This window comes from Paroedura picta, chromosome 8 (assembly GCF_049243985.1).
Source record: "Paroedura picta isolate Pp20150507F chromosome 8, Ppicta_v3.0, whole genome shotgun sequence".
NCBI lineage: Eukaryota > Metazoa > Chordata > Lepidosauria > Squamata > Gekkonidae > Paroedura > Paroedura picta.
Genome location: NC_135376.1, coordinates 72,308,052 through 72,323,223, shown reverse-complemented (window position 1 = coordinate 72,323,223; position 15,172 = coordinate 72,308,052). Strand labels below are relative to the sequence as shown.

The 15,172-nt window shown below is 42.9% G+C and overlaps 1 protein-coding gene across 3 annotated transcripts in view; it reads right to left on the bottom strand.

Moving 5' to 3' along the window:
* The window catches only part of RNLS (renalase, FAD dependent amine oxidase), a 110,218-nt gene that overhangs the window by 22,226 nt on the left and 72,820 nt on the right, over positions 1-15,172 (bottom strand). For all 3 annotated transcript variants that reach the window (XM_077350370.1, XM_077350371.1, XM_077350373.1), the window contains exon 5: positions 12,228-12,401. In XM_077350370.1, coding sequence (XP_077206485.1) covers positions 12,228-12,401 — 174 coding nt within the window. The remainder of the gene's footprint in view (positions 1-12,227; positions 12,402-15,172) is intronic.

The window sequence follows — 15,172 nt, the reverse complement described above, 5'->3', positions numbered from 1 at the left end:
ATGCTTTTCTGCTGGCTCTCGTGGGCGTGCCGGCTTGGAGGTGCGAAAGGCTCCTACAGGGTTTTTCTTTCTGCTGGCTCTCGGCTTGGAGGTGCGAAAGACTCCTACAGGGTTTTTTTTTCTGCTGGCTCTCGGCTTGGAGCTGCGAAAGGCTCCTACAGGGTTTTTCTTTCTGCTGGCTCTCGGCTTGGAGGTGCGAAAGACTCCTACAGGGTTTTTTTTTCTGCTGGCTCTCGGCTTGGAGCTGCGAAAGGCTCCTACAGGGTTTTTTTTTCTGCTGGCTCTCGGCTTGGAGCTACGAAAGGCTCCTACAGGGGTTTTTTTTCTGCTGGCTCTCGGCTTGGAGCTGCGAAAGGCTCCTACAGGGTTAATGCTTTTCTGCTGGCTCTCGTGGGCGTGCCGGCTTGGAGCTGCGAAAGGCTCCTACAGGGTTTTTTTTTCTGCTGGCTCTCGGCTTGGAGCTGCGAAAGGCTCCTACAGGGTTTTTCTTTCTGCTGGCTCTCGGCTTGGAGCTGGGAAAGGCTCCTACAGGGTTTTTTTTCTGCTGGCTCTCGGCTTGGAGCTGCGAAAGACTCCTACAGGGTTTTTTTTTCTGCTGGCTCTCGGCTTGGAGCTGCGAAAGGCTCCTATAGGGTTTTTCTTTCTGCTGGCTCTCGGCTTGGAGGTGCGAAAGGCTCCTACAGGGTTTTTTTTTCTGCTGGCTCTCGGCTTGGAGCTGCGAAAGACTCCTACAGGGTTTTTTTTTCTGCTGGCTCTCGGCTTGGAGCTGCGAAAGGCTCCTACAGGGTTTTTTTTTCTGCTGGCTCTCGGCTTGGAGGTGCGAAAGGCTCCTACAGGGTTTTTTTTCTGCTGGCTCTCGGCTTGGAGCTGCGAAAGGCTCCTACAGGGTTAATGCTTTTCTGCTGGCTCTCGTGGGCGTGCCGGCTTGGAGCTGCGAAAGGCTCCTACAGGGTTTTTTTTTTCTGCTGGCTCTCGGCTTGGAGCTGCGAAAGGCTCCTACAGGGTTTTTTTTCTGCTGGCTCTCGGCTTGGAGCTGCGAAAGGCTGCGGCGGCCATTTTCGGCGGCGGCCAGCTGGCGGCGGCGGAGGCGGCTGCTGGCTGTCGGGGGCGGTGGCCATTTTGAGAGGTCCGTCGGAAGAACGGACGGGAGTCCCCGGCAGCCGCGTCAGTCCGCCAGGCAGGGAGCACCCGCCAGCCGCGCTATGCGCGGCTGGCGGGTGCTCCCTTGCCAGTGAAGCAGGGAATGGGGAGCCGCCTGCTTGGGCCGGGATGGACATTTGGAGGGGCCAATCAGGAGCCGCTTCGCGGCTCCTGATTGGACCCCTCCGAGTTTTTATCCCGGACCGGTCCCGCCCTAACTCCTCCCCACCACCCCTTACTCCTTTATACAGTCCGTGGCGCCTGTGGCGCCACGGGCTGTGTACAGATAGACCAACCCTCTCTGCAAGCGGACTCGAGGCATTTACATCAATAGAGAAAAACATTCATAAACAGATTAAAACATCCTAAAAATTAAAAACTCTCAAAGCCCCATCCCTCCCACATCTTCAGCCTTGCCTCAGGAATTGGCTGTTGGCCAGGTACAAATGCCCACCCTCAAAGAAGAGAATGAAATTGAGAATAAATCTGATGCTATCATACTGTCCTTATACAAATCTATGGCGAGGCCACACTTCAAGAGCCTTTTGGCTGAGAATGTAGGAAAGCATCCTTCAAACAAATAAAAATAAATAAACAGGATACTAGAACTCAGTGTCCATCACAATTGTGTTTAACTGTGGTCAGAAATGGGAGAAAAATAATTACCTGAGTTCTTCTTCCATTCTGCCTCCCATGTTCTAAATAGAAAGGACTGAATGAAAGAACTGGTCTTGAAAGAAAAATGGCACTCTCATCTTGTAGAGTCACGCTATATAGGGGAGAGTTGGTGATCAATTCTTTGATTGGCTTGGATGTCTCTAAACTGTCTCAGTATTTTTCTGTAGAGAAAAATAGCCTCCAATCTAATAAGATGTATCTAGCTATGAATAATGAATAAAATAAATTCCTTCGAATCTAAAAATAAACTTGGAATTTCCTCTGAAATGTCAGCACTGACGTTAATGTACTACTTTGCAAACGGATGGGCTGCTCTCGCTTCTCCTATTAAAAATTCACTTGGCTTGCTAAGTTTCATCTACTCCACATGGAATTACTGAAATGTATAGACCATGTATTAGAGGGACCCATATCAAAAGAAGGCTGGGTAACTTGTTCAGGCTTTTGTTATCTTCTTTGTGCATAATCTCTCAGTGTTCTTGTAAGAAACAGGCAGACTACAAAAGATGTCATAAAGCAAATGTGAGCATAAAGCATCGGTAAAGCAAAGTGCTGAGAAAGGAAAGGCTATCCCGAAGAAAGGAAAGTAATATGTAAAAACGGGTCATCTGTGGTTGTCTTTGTAGGTATGAGATTTAGAAGAAACATTTGCTCCCCTTGATCAAGAACATCCCTATGGCATGGAGTTCTAGATACTAGTTCCAATATACTAGATCCAGATTCTGCTCTGATCCAGGAAGGCTCCTCTAACGCAGTGGTCCCCAACCTTTTTATCACCGGGGACCACTCAACTCCAGGGACCACTCACTGGGGACCACTCAACGCCTTTTACTGAGGCCCAATGGGGGGGGTAGTTTACTCCTCTACTCTCAACCACTGCCCTAGCGCTCTCTGATCGCTATGGTAATGTTTAAACATCCCTTCAAAATAAGATACAGACACGCCACAACAATTAAGTGTGTTGTAAAGGGCTGGGGGGGATGAAGTAAAGGGCCAGGGGGGAGAGAAGGCGTCCTTCAGGGCCCACCTCCAATTAGTCGAAGGACCACATGTGGTCCGCAGCCCACAGGTTGGGGATCGCTACTCTAACGTACAGGAGGAGGAGCAATTGCTAAAAGTGTAGACCAGCCATGCATAAATGACATATATGTTTAATATAAGGTTTCTATTTCTTGCCATGCCTCTTTGATTTTGACTTTTTAGCTCAGTCGATTCCTAGGACATGGAGCAACCATCAACCAAGGTTTCAAAATTTTAAAGAAACAATCCTCATCTAAAACACTAGACCACTGAAAAGATCAGGTTAAATAGAATGCCTGCTAAGTCAATGGTGAGCTTATTTTTAACTCACTAGACTGCAGTTCTACCTTATTCAAACACGCTTCCATTTTCACAACATCGTTTGTATAAAACTGGTTGCACCCCTCCTCCCCCTTGGGCTTCCAACTATTGTGACAGAATGAATTAGGCAATCTATGAAAAATGGCATATATTTGCCTGCTCACTATTACCATTTCCGCATGAGTCATTATCCTCGGTTCACCCTCTCTTTGTTCGCGGGTTTATTCAGGCTTCCAGATGACATCGCCTCCCTCCCGTGGCTTTCCTGGGGCTGGCACAACTCTGCCTGGCTATTGCTCTGTGATACGGGAACACAGATAAATCTGCAGTCCTTTTTTTATCGTGGGAGACAACAAGCAGCAAGTTGGAACAGGGATGTCAGGAAGGAAAAATTCAGGCTGTCCTTTTCCCCTCCCTCCCAACAACCTGCAAGCCCCCCCCCAAGAGTCGCTTCCATCCTCATCCTCCTATCCTTTATTTCAAAGAACTTTTTTCCAAGCCCACGTCTGCAGGATTGGCAAGGGAGCCTTTCCCCTGGAGCTGTGCTGCAGAGGCAATCTGGAACAGTGTTGCTATGTGGTTCCAGTGTAATGAATTTACACCCAGTCCACTTCATGTATGAATTCTTTGAATCATGCTTAGGTGGAGCCGAGGGGGCAAGACCCCCTTTTATTTCCTCCTCTCTCTTTTTTTAAGGGAATGTAGCCTGACCATGTGGGAGGGAGCCAAGGCAGAGAGGTGCTGCTCAGTTTGGGGTCATGCTGTGGAGCCAAGAAAAAGCAGTGGGGTGCCCTGCTGCTTTTTCTCTCACCCCTCTGCACTGCTTGCACAAGCAAAGACCGAGCTGTTCCCTTCCCTGCCACCTTCCCTGCTGCTTTATCCTTCACCCCATGGCAGTGCTCTGTTTGGAATTAAGCTGCTTTCTCCTTCGCCCCTCTGAGCTGCCCACATATTGAGCTCCCCTGCAAAGAGAGGGGAGAAGATATGAAAACACCACTTGGCTAACTCTAAATCTTTATGTGTTGTGACAGATCTGTGTTACTATGCGGATATTGCTTTTTATATTAAAATATTTTTGAATGTTTGAGGGGGCTAGGATGTGAGAATGCAGTGCTGAAAGGTAATTGGTGGCTGACGCTGCATCATAGTGATTGACATGCCAAAACGGGGGGGGGGGAGAGCGGGCTGTCCTGACTTCTGCTCAACCTTGTCAAGGAGCAAAAAACCTGGGACAAGACTCACAAGAGGAGACTCATGTCAAAAAGACAAAATCCACTTGAAAAGTGATTGTGGATCCATAACCAGGAGGCAGCGTGCCTCTGTGCAGAAATGGTCCATGTGCCATTTATTCTTCTTTTGATCGTTGAGGATTTTGGAATATTTGGCACAGAACTTTGTGGATAGAAACTGGAACATTAGGAAGAATGGAGCTGAGTGGCATGAAGAGCAAAACCAGTGATCAGATGACAGAGATGTGCTCTAAAACCAAAAAAGCAGGGCAGCCACTCTAGCAAAATATGACTCTTGTGGCATCACAATGATGAACAGATGTATTGACTCATAAGCTTTTCATGGGCTCCAGCTCATCTGATGCAGTGGGCTTTAGCCTACAAAAGCTTCTGCTATAGTAAATTTGTTAGTCTTTAAAGTGTCAATATCTCTTGTTTTATGTAGAATTACAGCAGCCCATCTTCTAAGCTTTCATCTTCCACTTATTTCTGAAAGTTTACTTCTTAAAGCACTGAACCTGGCTTTAAATAATCAAGAAAGCTAAGAGTCTCAGAATGCCAATGTCCATGCTACAAACCAAATTAGCTTGCCCATTCATTTATCTGAATTGCTCATTGTTCAAAAGGCAAAGGCTGCCCCAAGTCAACAAAGCTACTAGTTTGGGTTGGTCAATGTGATATTCCAAAGTCCAACCACCAATCTTTTGCGACCGTGTGTTCAGAACATCAGGATCACCTATTTTCCAAGGAGTCAGTCTGGAGGTTCAGTCTGGTGTCCTGGGGCACTGGAAGACAGGCTGGTAACATTGATGCAACTTTTGACTCCAAAAGAGAAACAAGAGATAATTTCCCATAACTGCTGTTGGTTTGTTGGATGCTCTCTATGCACACTGCATTCCTTCAAGAATCACCATAAAGACTATCCAATATGAAAGAAACATGTGTCTGAAAACAAAGGTTTTTTCAATGGGAATTATTGACTGCCCTGGTATATAACGTCTCAGTCTATTTATTTGCTACTCTTGATGCCCAGTTTAGATCTTGTCTTTATAGAAGCAATGTCTCCACTGACAGTTCCTTGTTCACTCCTAGCAATCACTTGAACCTTCTAAGATGAAATATGGGACTATTCCTATTTACAGTATATCCTTCTTCTGCTTTCATCTGCGTCTATCAACTAGGCTTTGAGTCACCCCCTGATTCCTGTCCTGTTATTGAGTTCTCTGTCGTGAGCTCTATACCAAAACACCATCTAGTTCTGGTCTCCAAAGTCTTCCTCTAATGTGCGTCATGAAGGAGAAGGAGGCTTGCAAGCTTACCATGGACAGCAAAGGCACAATAGTTTTTGATGCCTTGGATGCAAGTTGGCACTATGCAATAGGCAACATGCCAGGAAGCATGTAGGTGAGTCAAAAGAGAATGACAGAACCTACTAATTCTGCTTCATCTCTTTCAGCAAGGCCTACTTTTTGAAAGTCTATGCAACAGGGTTAACCAAACATTCACTGCAATGAAAAACAGGAAACAATGTAATATGATTAAAGTTGTAAATGTGCTTGCACATGTGAATTATCAACACCTTTTGTATAGTGGCCATTGCAGTTATAGCCTACATGTTTATCATTAGGCAAAAATGTTGTCTGTACCTCTGGCATCAAGAGCTTCCCTTTGAATGGGTGAATGTTGACCCAAAATCATATCCATTAAGTAAGGAGCACTAAGAATGATTTAATGTAAAAAATCCCCTCAACTCTTCTTTATTTTTTATCTCCCCCCAATTCAGCTCCTTTTATAGCTGTTCCCTAATGGAGAATAGGGAGACATCTTATGAAACCTCTGAGATGAAACAGAAGCACCCAACATTCCCAGCTATTTCCGTGCCATTGCTAATAAGCACTATTGTCCTGCTACTTTTCTTGGAACAGAGTTGCAATTTGCAAAATTCAACTAAGTTAAGAAGGGACAACAGACCACAAAAGAGAAGGAGGACCATATGTCATAATGAGGTCCTGTGGGAAGCAATTCATCAGTAACTGTTGGTCTTTGGGTTTTTTTTAAAACCCTTACAACAGTTATATAGTTCACTCTCCTTGAGAAAGCTGGCTTTTTTAGATAAATTATTGCCAACAAATATTGGCAGATTTCCTCCCCCAACCTCCGTTCCTGTTTATAAATCTGTGCCATGTAGCATGAACATGAGTTGGTACATTTTAGCCTCCTTTTAATCCACCAGAAGACGCTGGTTAAAACAAGCTTACTTGTGTTCCAATACAATGGTGTGATGTTTCCATCCAAAAAGAACCCACGTGGAGAGCAGTGAATAGAGTTATTGGGAGATGGGGGAGAAAGATATGGGTGATGTTGGGAATGCTTATGAATTATGCATATTTCTTGCAGGGTGAGGCAGCAGTTGGTTAAAATAATTGAGATTGATGGCAATGGGCCAAGCCCAAAATTGTCGCTTTGGTGCACAGGTAGATATTGAAAATCGAACAAGATAATGGGACTTCTAAGAATCAAGTCTAGTTGTACCTGTAAAGTGGGTCTATTCAAATGACCAAAACTGATCAAGGGTGAGATGGGGGCAGAAGGGAACTGAGAAAGATTAAAAAAACAGTGTGCTGATGGTGATTCCATGGCAGATGCTGATGGTTCCAAAGAGAGAAAGATCTGGGATAAGAAGAAAGAGTTGGGTAGGAAAACAAATCCCACTTGTCCAACTTTTTCTTGGGAAGTTTTTGGGAAGTTCCCTGACAGTGAGTTTTTCCTCAAGGCTTAAATCTCACAGTTCACTTTCATACCTGCATTGGCAGTAGATTATCACAGCTGGCATTTCGTAACCCAATGAGGTTATAAGGCAAGAGATGTTCCAAGGTGATTTGCCATTGCCTTGACTGGTATTCCTTGGAGGTGTCCCATTCAATTTGTAGCCAGGGCTGATACTGCCTAGCTTCCTAGATATGATGAGACTGGGCTAGCCTAGGCTATCCAGATCAGGGCCATGCCACGCAAAATAAAAAGATAGGCACTTTAAAAAATGTAGGAATGACCACAGTATATCAAGAAGAAAATATTTGGTCTTCCACATTCGAAATATACATAAGCCACCCCCTCTGGGGGTGGGGGTAGGGTGAGAACAGAGTGAGACTGACAAGAGGTGCAGACTAAAGTAAAAACTAGGAAGATACTGGTGACCTTTATGAAGGAATGGAGCCACAAGTATATTGTGGTCTTTGTATATATTGTATATACTTGGAGATGTGAATTCCCTTCTCTCTGTGCATGGTTGAGGACAGAGACTTTTGCTATGTTTGACCGAGAAGCATTCAGAAAATGTGCTTTACTAACTCAGCCACGCAGAACACTATGCCTTTTCCTACATAACCAGGATAAATTCGTGCAACTGTTCACAGCAAATCTGAGGACAGACATGAAGATGGGGAAAAAATAGAAGCCATCTATCTACCATTGGTCCACGTAATCCAAGTTATCCATGTATGAAACAGTAGGCTGCAAGAGAAAGGGAATCACTCCTCATGCCTCACTGCTTTTTGTTCAATACTGGATTTAGGACAAAAGTCCAGTCCTTGACCTCTTCTGCCCTCAGTGAGCCGTACCTTCATTGGCCTCTCAAAATGACCTACATGACAGACGAATTCATTAGGGTTGTTGCAGTTACATGGCCCAGGGTGAAATGGGCAGGTGCAAAGGGCAGACGTTCCTGGCAGATGGCCCACAGCTGTGCCCTCCAACAGCAGACGCTCCAAAGATGACAGATCTTATCCTAACCTTGTCAGTGTGAACTGCCACTGCGATAGTATCTTTGCAATGGTAGCTCTGCAGACCAGCTTGGCACAGGTCATTTGAAATAAGGTATTCTTGAATCTAGCGTTCAATCTGTGCATGCCTAATTGTAAGGCAAGGAGCAGCTAAGCCACTCAAAGCAGGACAGCCCAAAATGTACACTTTTCAAAAGTGTTTTAAATCTATTGTATAACAGCAAGAGAAAACTCACGAATCTAGAGAAACATTCCCATTTTACATGAAGTAAGATTGATTAAAGTGATGCAGGAAAGGAAACAGATATCTGCTAAGTCCCAAACCTGTTGTGTAGCTAAGGGAGATATGTTTAAATAGCACATTTGAGAATTTAAATAGATTCATTTGTATTCTCTATCCATTAATCTACCACATTTACTTATTAGAAAAATAAAATGTAACCAATATCGACTCATGTGTGTATAATAAGTACATGATGAGAGCTGAGTAGCTCTTTTTGAGGCAGAACCTCTTTTCTACTCTGCTCAGTGTGGGAGTGTGCATTACACACGGACACTGAAGGTCTAACAATGTGCAACAATGTGCAACAATATGCACTGAAGGTGCAACAATGTGCAACAATATGCACTGAAGGTGCAACAATGACAATATGTACGTCACTAAATAATGGCAAAATGTGTAAATCTTGAGCTGTAGGGCTAAACTATACATAACTGTTGTCACATGGTCGCCATAGGACAGGGGTAGTCAAACTGTGGTCCTCCAGATGTCCATGGACTACAATTCCCATGAGTCCCTGCCAGCAAATGCTGGCAGGGGCTCATGGGAATTGTAGTCCATGGACATCTGGAGGACAACAGGTTGACTACCCCTGCCCTAGGGAACTGCAGCATACACTAGTTGCCAATTCCCCATGGAAACTCAATGGAAAAGCATTGGATGGACACAATTCTGGTCAGGAATTTGGGGAGTGGGGAGGGGGACTACTATCTTTCCCCTCATGCCATTTTCACAACATGAAACAGTGTCTGGGAGGTAGAGTCCGTTCACTCAAGCATTCAGTGCTCATGCAGACACCTGACAGGGTAAAAAGTCCTCCTGGGGTTCCTTGACACAGGAAAATGACAGCAGTGGGTGGGGAACCCCTCCTTCCCCTGCATTACAGTGCCAATCCAAATCAGGCCCCTGCAATACTTTTACACAGAATTGCCACGGGACTTGCAGCTGCAATATGACTGCCAGATCTCAATGGGAATTTGTAACAAAAATCACATCTAATTTGGCCCTTATTCAAATCACTACACAGCATTTTGTGAATGGATGTGTAAGCACTTTGAGCTCTAGATGCAGAACAGTCTGGACTTCATTAAAATATTAAACGCGGCTGCATACAGAACCTCTATTAACTGAACTCAATTTATGGATTGACTAAATTCAGCTTCTTCAGTCCAGATAATTTGATGCCAGTCCAACACGTTAGAGATGACACTTCTGTTTATATCAGCATCTTATTACCTAAATATTGGTATTTATCCTTCAAGCTCTTCAGGGAAATTTGGAGCAGTGGCTTCATATTTTCAGAACAGTCATGAAGGTCATCAGGTTCTTCTGAGCAAATCTTTTTGGCCCAGAGTCTGTGCTGATGACTGAAGTATTCAAGTCATGTTGGCAGTTTGCCCCATTTTGTCTGCAGAAAGGAGACTCTATATACCCATTTGCCAGAAAGGAATGGTAAGGAATGGGTGGCCTAATGTGATGTTTGCATTTAGGATATTGTGCATGGAAGAGGGAATGTAAATAAATACATGAAAATTGACCAATCATTGCTTGAGGATATTGGGAGAATAAGGTCACACAAGGAATCCTTTTGACTACATGACCATCCCCCACCACATCCTTGGAAGTGGCAACATTGCATATTTAAAGAACAGTTGTGTTGTACTGCAAGGAAGGAAAAAACCTACACACATTAATAATTCCATGAGTGCATCAAAACACACCTTGGATATCCCCAGACATATGGAGCCCACTATGGGAATCTTAACTATGTTTTTGATGTTTATTCATTTATTTGAAACATTGTATATTGCCTTTCCATGTAACTTACAGTCCCCAAGAAGGTGAACAATCAAAACACAAAGTGGTAAAACGAAACACATAAATGGGAAGAATGGTCAGTGAGGGAATGTCAAGTCAAACAAAACAGAAAAATCTTCACATAAAGTACATTGTAGTAGTCTAGTCTAGGGGCCTTTTCGCACGGGGATCTTTGTTGCAAATCGTTTGCGGAATGAAAAATCGCCATTTAAAATAGTGGAATTCGTCGTTATGCATACCTGCCTTTGTAGTGGAATCAGTTGCGTTTTTTAGCGTTTCCCACAGGCTTCCGGTCTCGGCAGAAATCGCTAGAAAGGAAGCGCTATTGCCAAGCTCGTCCCGCCCCTGGCCGTCAAGCAGCCAATGGGCAGCCGTTAGCATGCTCCCAAACAGCCCCTTTCCCTTTAAGAAAGTTTTTTTAAAAAAAAAAACAACCCATAGCAACGAATCTAGGTAGATTCGTTGCTACGGAGAGACCCATCCAGCTGCCTAATGTGAGCTGTCGTTTGATTGTATGATCGTTTGCACGCTGCCTCGAGTGATAAAAAAAAATCCCCCCCCCCCTCTCACGGGCCCGATTTTCGGCTGAATTTATGTGTAAAAAATAAAGGGACTTTATTTCAGCAAACGGGCTTTTAAGTGGTTTGTGCTTAGTGACTAAAGGTGAAGGACTGAAGCCAGGGAAGCCTCTAAACAGAAAGAGGCTCGCCGGTGCGTTTATCCCCGCTCGCTCAGAGAAAAAAAAATGGCGATCGCTTCGCCGGAAGTTTGGAGGAGAGAGCCAGGGGGAGGGACTTTGAAGAACCAGCAACAATGGTAACACACAGGTCTTTAGCGCTACTGTTGCAGATTGGTTGCAGGAGTGTATCGCTATCCGGAGGGTGAATCCACTTTTCTGGATTCCCCTGAAAGCGCCACAACGAAGCGCTTTTTGCGGGTCGGTTTCAGGATTGTTGCAGATTGTCTACGATGTCGTGGGTTATGGCAAATTAGTAGCGTTTCCAATTAGCAACCATTGTGCTATTTTGAAGCCGTGCGAAATGGCCCTAGATGTTATCAGGGCTTGTGCCAAACTGGCGAGATCTTTGTCCTTGTGCATGCCCTTCAATCAATGACACTGGGAGGATGCATGCAATCTGTAACAATGCAAGTAATGCCTACCTACATACATAGTCCCCAAGTCAACATAGGATATTCAATAAGGCATGTATCATTCGAACTGAATAGGCTTAATATTGTTTAGGATACAGCAAAGGTGGCTTTAAAACTGGTACAAATCTGTCTCTTGCCAGAAGGACTCAATGTTCTAAAAATATATATTACTTGCCATTGAATATAAACTTACAATCATGCTGACTATCCCCCTCCCCAGAGTTGTCCTATGTTGATGTACACAATTAAGTGGAACACAACATTTTCCTCACAGTCAATGATAAACCTCAGAACACACATAAAAACAGCTCTTTGCAAAGGGGTCTTGTACAAATGTACTGAATGACAGTAACCCCAACATTTTCCCCATGGTAAAACATGCATTCATAGAGTTGGTCTCAGCCATCATTATACATGTGATTTCTGGATCTGAGCGCACTCTGCTGAGGTGGGGTGACCCTATGGCTGGGTGGCAGAATATACTGCTGAAACAACAGACCCAGGGTACCTCTTAGAAAAGCAGTGTTTTGATGCGCGTATGTGTTTAAATTTTCTGACACTGCTTTCATAAAAATGCTGTAATATAAACCATGTGCTGGGCAATGGTTTTTCCCCCTCTGAAAACCCTCCCCAGTTTCATTGTGCGTTTTATTATGGGCCAAATGTGACATAAAATTTTTATCCCCTATGGCATGGAGTTAAATACTTGCTCTGTTCAGAATAGCAACACTCAATTAAGTAGCATTTTTTTCCCCATGATCTACACCCTCCATTGTTCCTGTGTTTAAAGGGAATAATGGGAGCACTGACCTATATTGCGCTTCTTATTATCGATGGAGATGAAGCGTATGCAGGGATTACTGGAGATGTACTGTGCTGCCCAAGGGACATCAATCTGTGTGCCAGCTTCATAAAAAAGGCCCAGAGCATAGCGAGAGGAGTAGCTCACAGATTCCAGTTGCTGTCTTTGACTTCTGTTAATTACTGCAGTAGAGGGGGAAAAAGAAGGAGGAATTAGACAATTACTTTTCTCTCAGAGCATTAAACATGCAAATAATACTACAGTTAAGCTGCTTAATCTTTTCCCTAAAACAGCACTTATACCATATTACGATTTAAATCATAACATGTATACCTGGGTCTTCATTATTCTTCATCAGAAGGTTCTAGAAATTTATGAGTATTCTCTTTTCATGTCTCGCAGACGTCTATTTTTGAAAGCCTGTTATCAATATTCAGGATTTAAAAAAAAATCTTGATGTATTCATGCAAGTTCCCCCAACTATTCTTAAATCCTGTAATGACTAGTCTTGTACTATTTTGTATTTATTCCTTTAAAAAGCTTTTATAGAATTTGTAATAAGTTCAAAGTTAGGAAAAAAAGTTTTAAAAGGTTTTTCTCCCTCTCATAAAGTTTGTGGCATAGAGGCTGAGCTGGATAAAAAAATAAAAAGTAATGAAAAAAGTTTGCACTTTTGACAGGAAACCTTTTTGTGTGCATGAAATAGATTGGGAAGGTAGTAGATAAATATGGGGAGAGGGGAGTCCCAAAGGAAAAAAAAACACAGGTGAAGCTGTGGATTAAATCAAAGAGGAAAGAGATTACCACAGCAGAACATTCAGAACAGTGTGGCCTAGATCCTATACCGTTCTTTCATTTGCAAGAGCTATTTTTCTACAATGGAATGCATTCCTCTAGCATCTTGCAATGAACAGAAAATACACAGAGCTGCATGAACTCTGTGTAAGTGGAAAAAAAGGAATACGATTCAAGCCGTTATGAGTGAAGGAAAATATTGCAATATATTATGTACAAAAACACTTCAATCAAATTACAGTTAATACCTATGGCAAGAAAAAGTGACAACCCACAAAAGGTATATGTTAACATTCCACAATATTATGAATGTTCTGAAAGCCCATGTAACACTGAAAGAGGGCATTCCATTCAGAAAACATTTAAGGTAAAGCAATTCACAAAGACCTAAAAGTGAGACCTTTGAAAATACTGTGTGTATGTTTAGGGATGTACACTGGGAAGAAAACACACTTAAATTCCATGTGGTAATTTGGCGAGCCCTTGTGGGAGCGGCGGGATAAAAATGTAAAGATAAATAAAAATAAAGATAAGAAAGGGAAGATGTATCAATTTTAAGAATTCTCAGAAATGTTAACAGGTTCTATTTCTCTTTTCACTAAGAACAGATCAGATGTCTGCCCATTGTCTTCTATGTGGGAAAATGGCAGATTTTTCAGAGTGGACATTTTTTGACAAAAGTAGTCTGTCCAGAATATATCCACCTTCATGGCTAATCATGCTAAGGAGGAAAGGGAGCTTATCTGAACTGAAGCAATGAAAAATACGATGTTATCCCAAATCACTGATTAATCTGCAAAAAAAAAAGGAAAACATGTAACACACTAACTGAAGGCAATCAGAAAGGCCAACACCCCCCCAACTCATCAGAAGCACAAAAAGACAGATAATCAAAACAAAAGAAGTCATAGGTAATCTGAAACAGCAACAGAAATAATACCTCTCCTGAACTACCTACCTGCAACCAAATGCTGCCTCCCACGCTCACCCCTTTCCTGGGGAAAAGGACAGAAGAGAGCAGACCAGTCTGTCAAGAAGTGCAATCCAGCATGATCTATCTGGCTGGGGTCTCATGTAATTCAAGCAAAGTTTAAAATTCTTATTTTCTCCCTAAAGCCTGTGACTTGCCTGATCAGTCTCAGGGCTAACACTGGCTGAAAGAAATGCAGTATCCTTGGGAGTGAGAGAACCATTTTTAAAAAATTAAAATTAACTGGCAGGCAGGCCACATTCTATTCCCGAGAATTATTTCACGATGTTGCTAGATCTGGGAGCCATTCCAAGGAGACTTTGACTGCCTTCAATATAACCTACACAATCTCATGCCAGGTAAGTCAGATAACTTTGGGGGTCAACAATAGATAACTGCACACCACTAATGTCTATGCTGTCTCTTCAGAGACCTGCTTGAGATGGATCACCATGTAAAACAGAATGAAACACAAAATCATTAGCATTAACAAACCATTAAAAACCCTGCCAATAAAAGTCAAGTCACCTGTCACTGTGAAGTGTTTTATAGTCTTAACTCATGTCCCAATAAATGCTATCTGATTTGTTAATAAAGCTCAATTTTCAAGCCTCCTGTTCTATCTGTCATGGGTTTTCTAATTCACTTCAATGATACTATGCAAATGCTAGCTTTGTGCCTAGAGAATTCCTGGCACAGTAGGCCATTTCTACCCAAATTTTTTCATGTGCACCAGAGTACCTTTGTCATTTAAAATTTGTGTGCTTATTCATTTCAATAAAGTATTTCAGTATCACTGAGATTCATATCAACTGCTCAAGGTTTAACACTCTGATTTCAAAACAACCACCATGATGAAAAGTCCTGAAGAACTTGAAATCTTGTACTGTTTTGTGTCATTTTTGGTTGGTTCTAATAAAAGTACTATGTCACTTATGCTTTTGGATTCTGCTTTGGAGCAATGAGGCTACCTGCATCTTTTTCTGAAATATCTTAATCTTCAATTCACTGCAACCACTAACAACCCAATTTGGGACAGTTACCCATATTGCACTTAAAGGAATTGACTATGAGAGTAGATTCCACTGAATGTGAAATTGCTGAAAATTTGGCACAGCAATTTAGACTTGCAATCAGCCTGTGTGTTTAGAACAGTGATCTTAAGTACCAAGTTATCTTCCCATTACT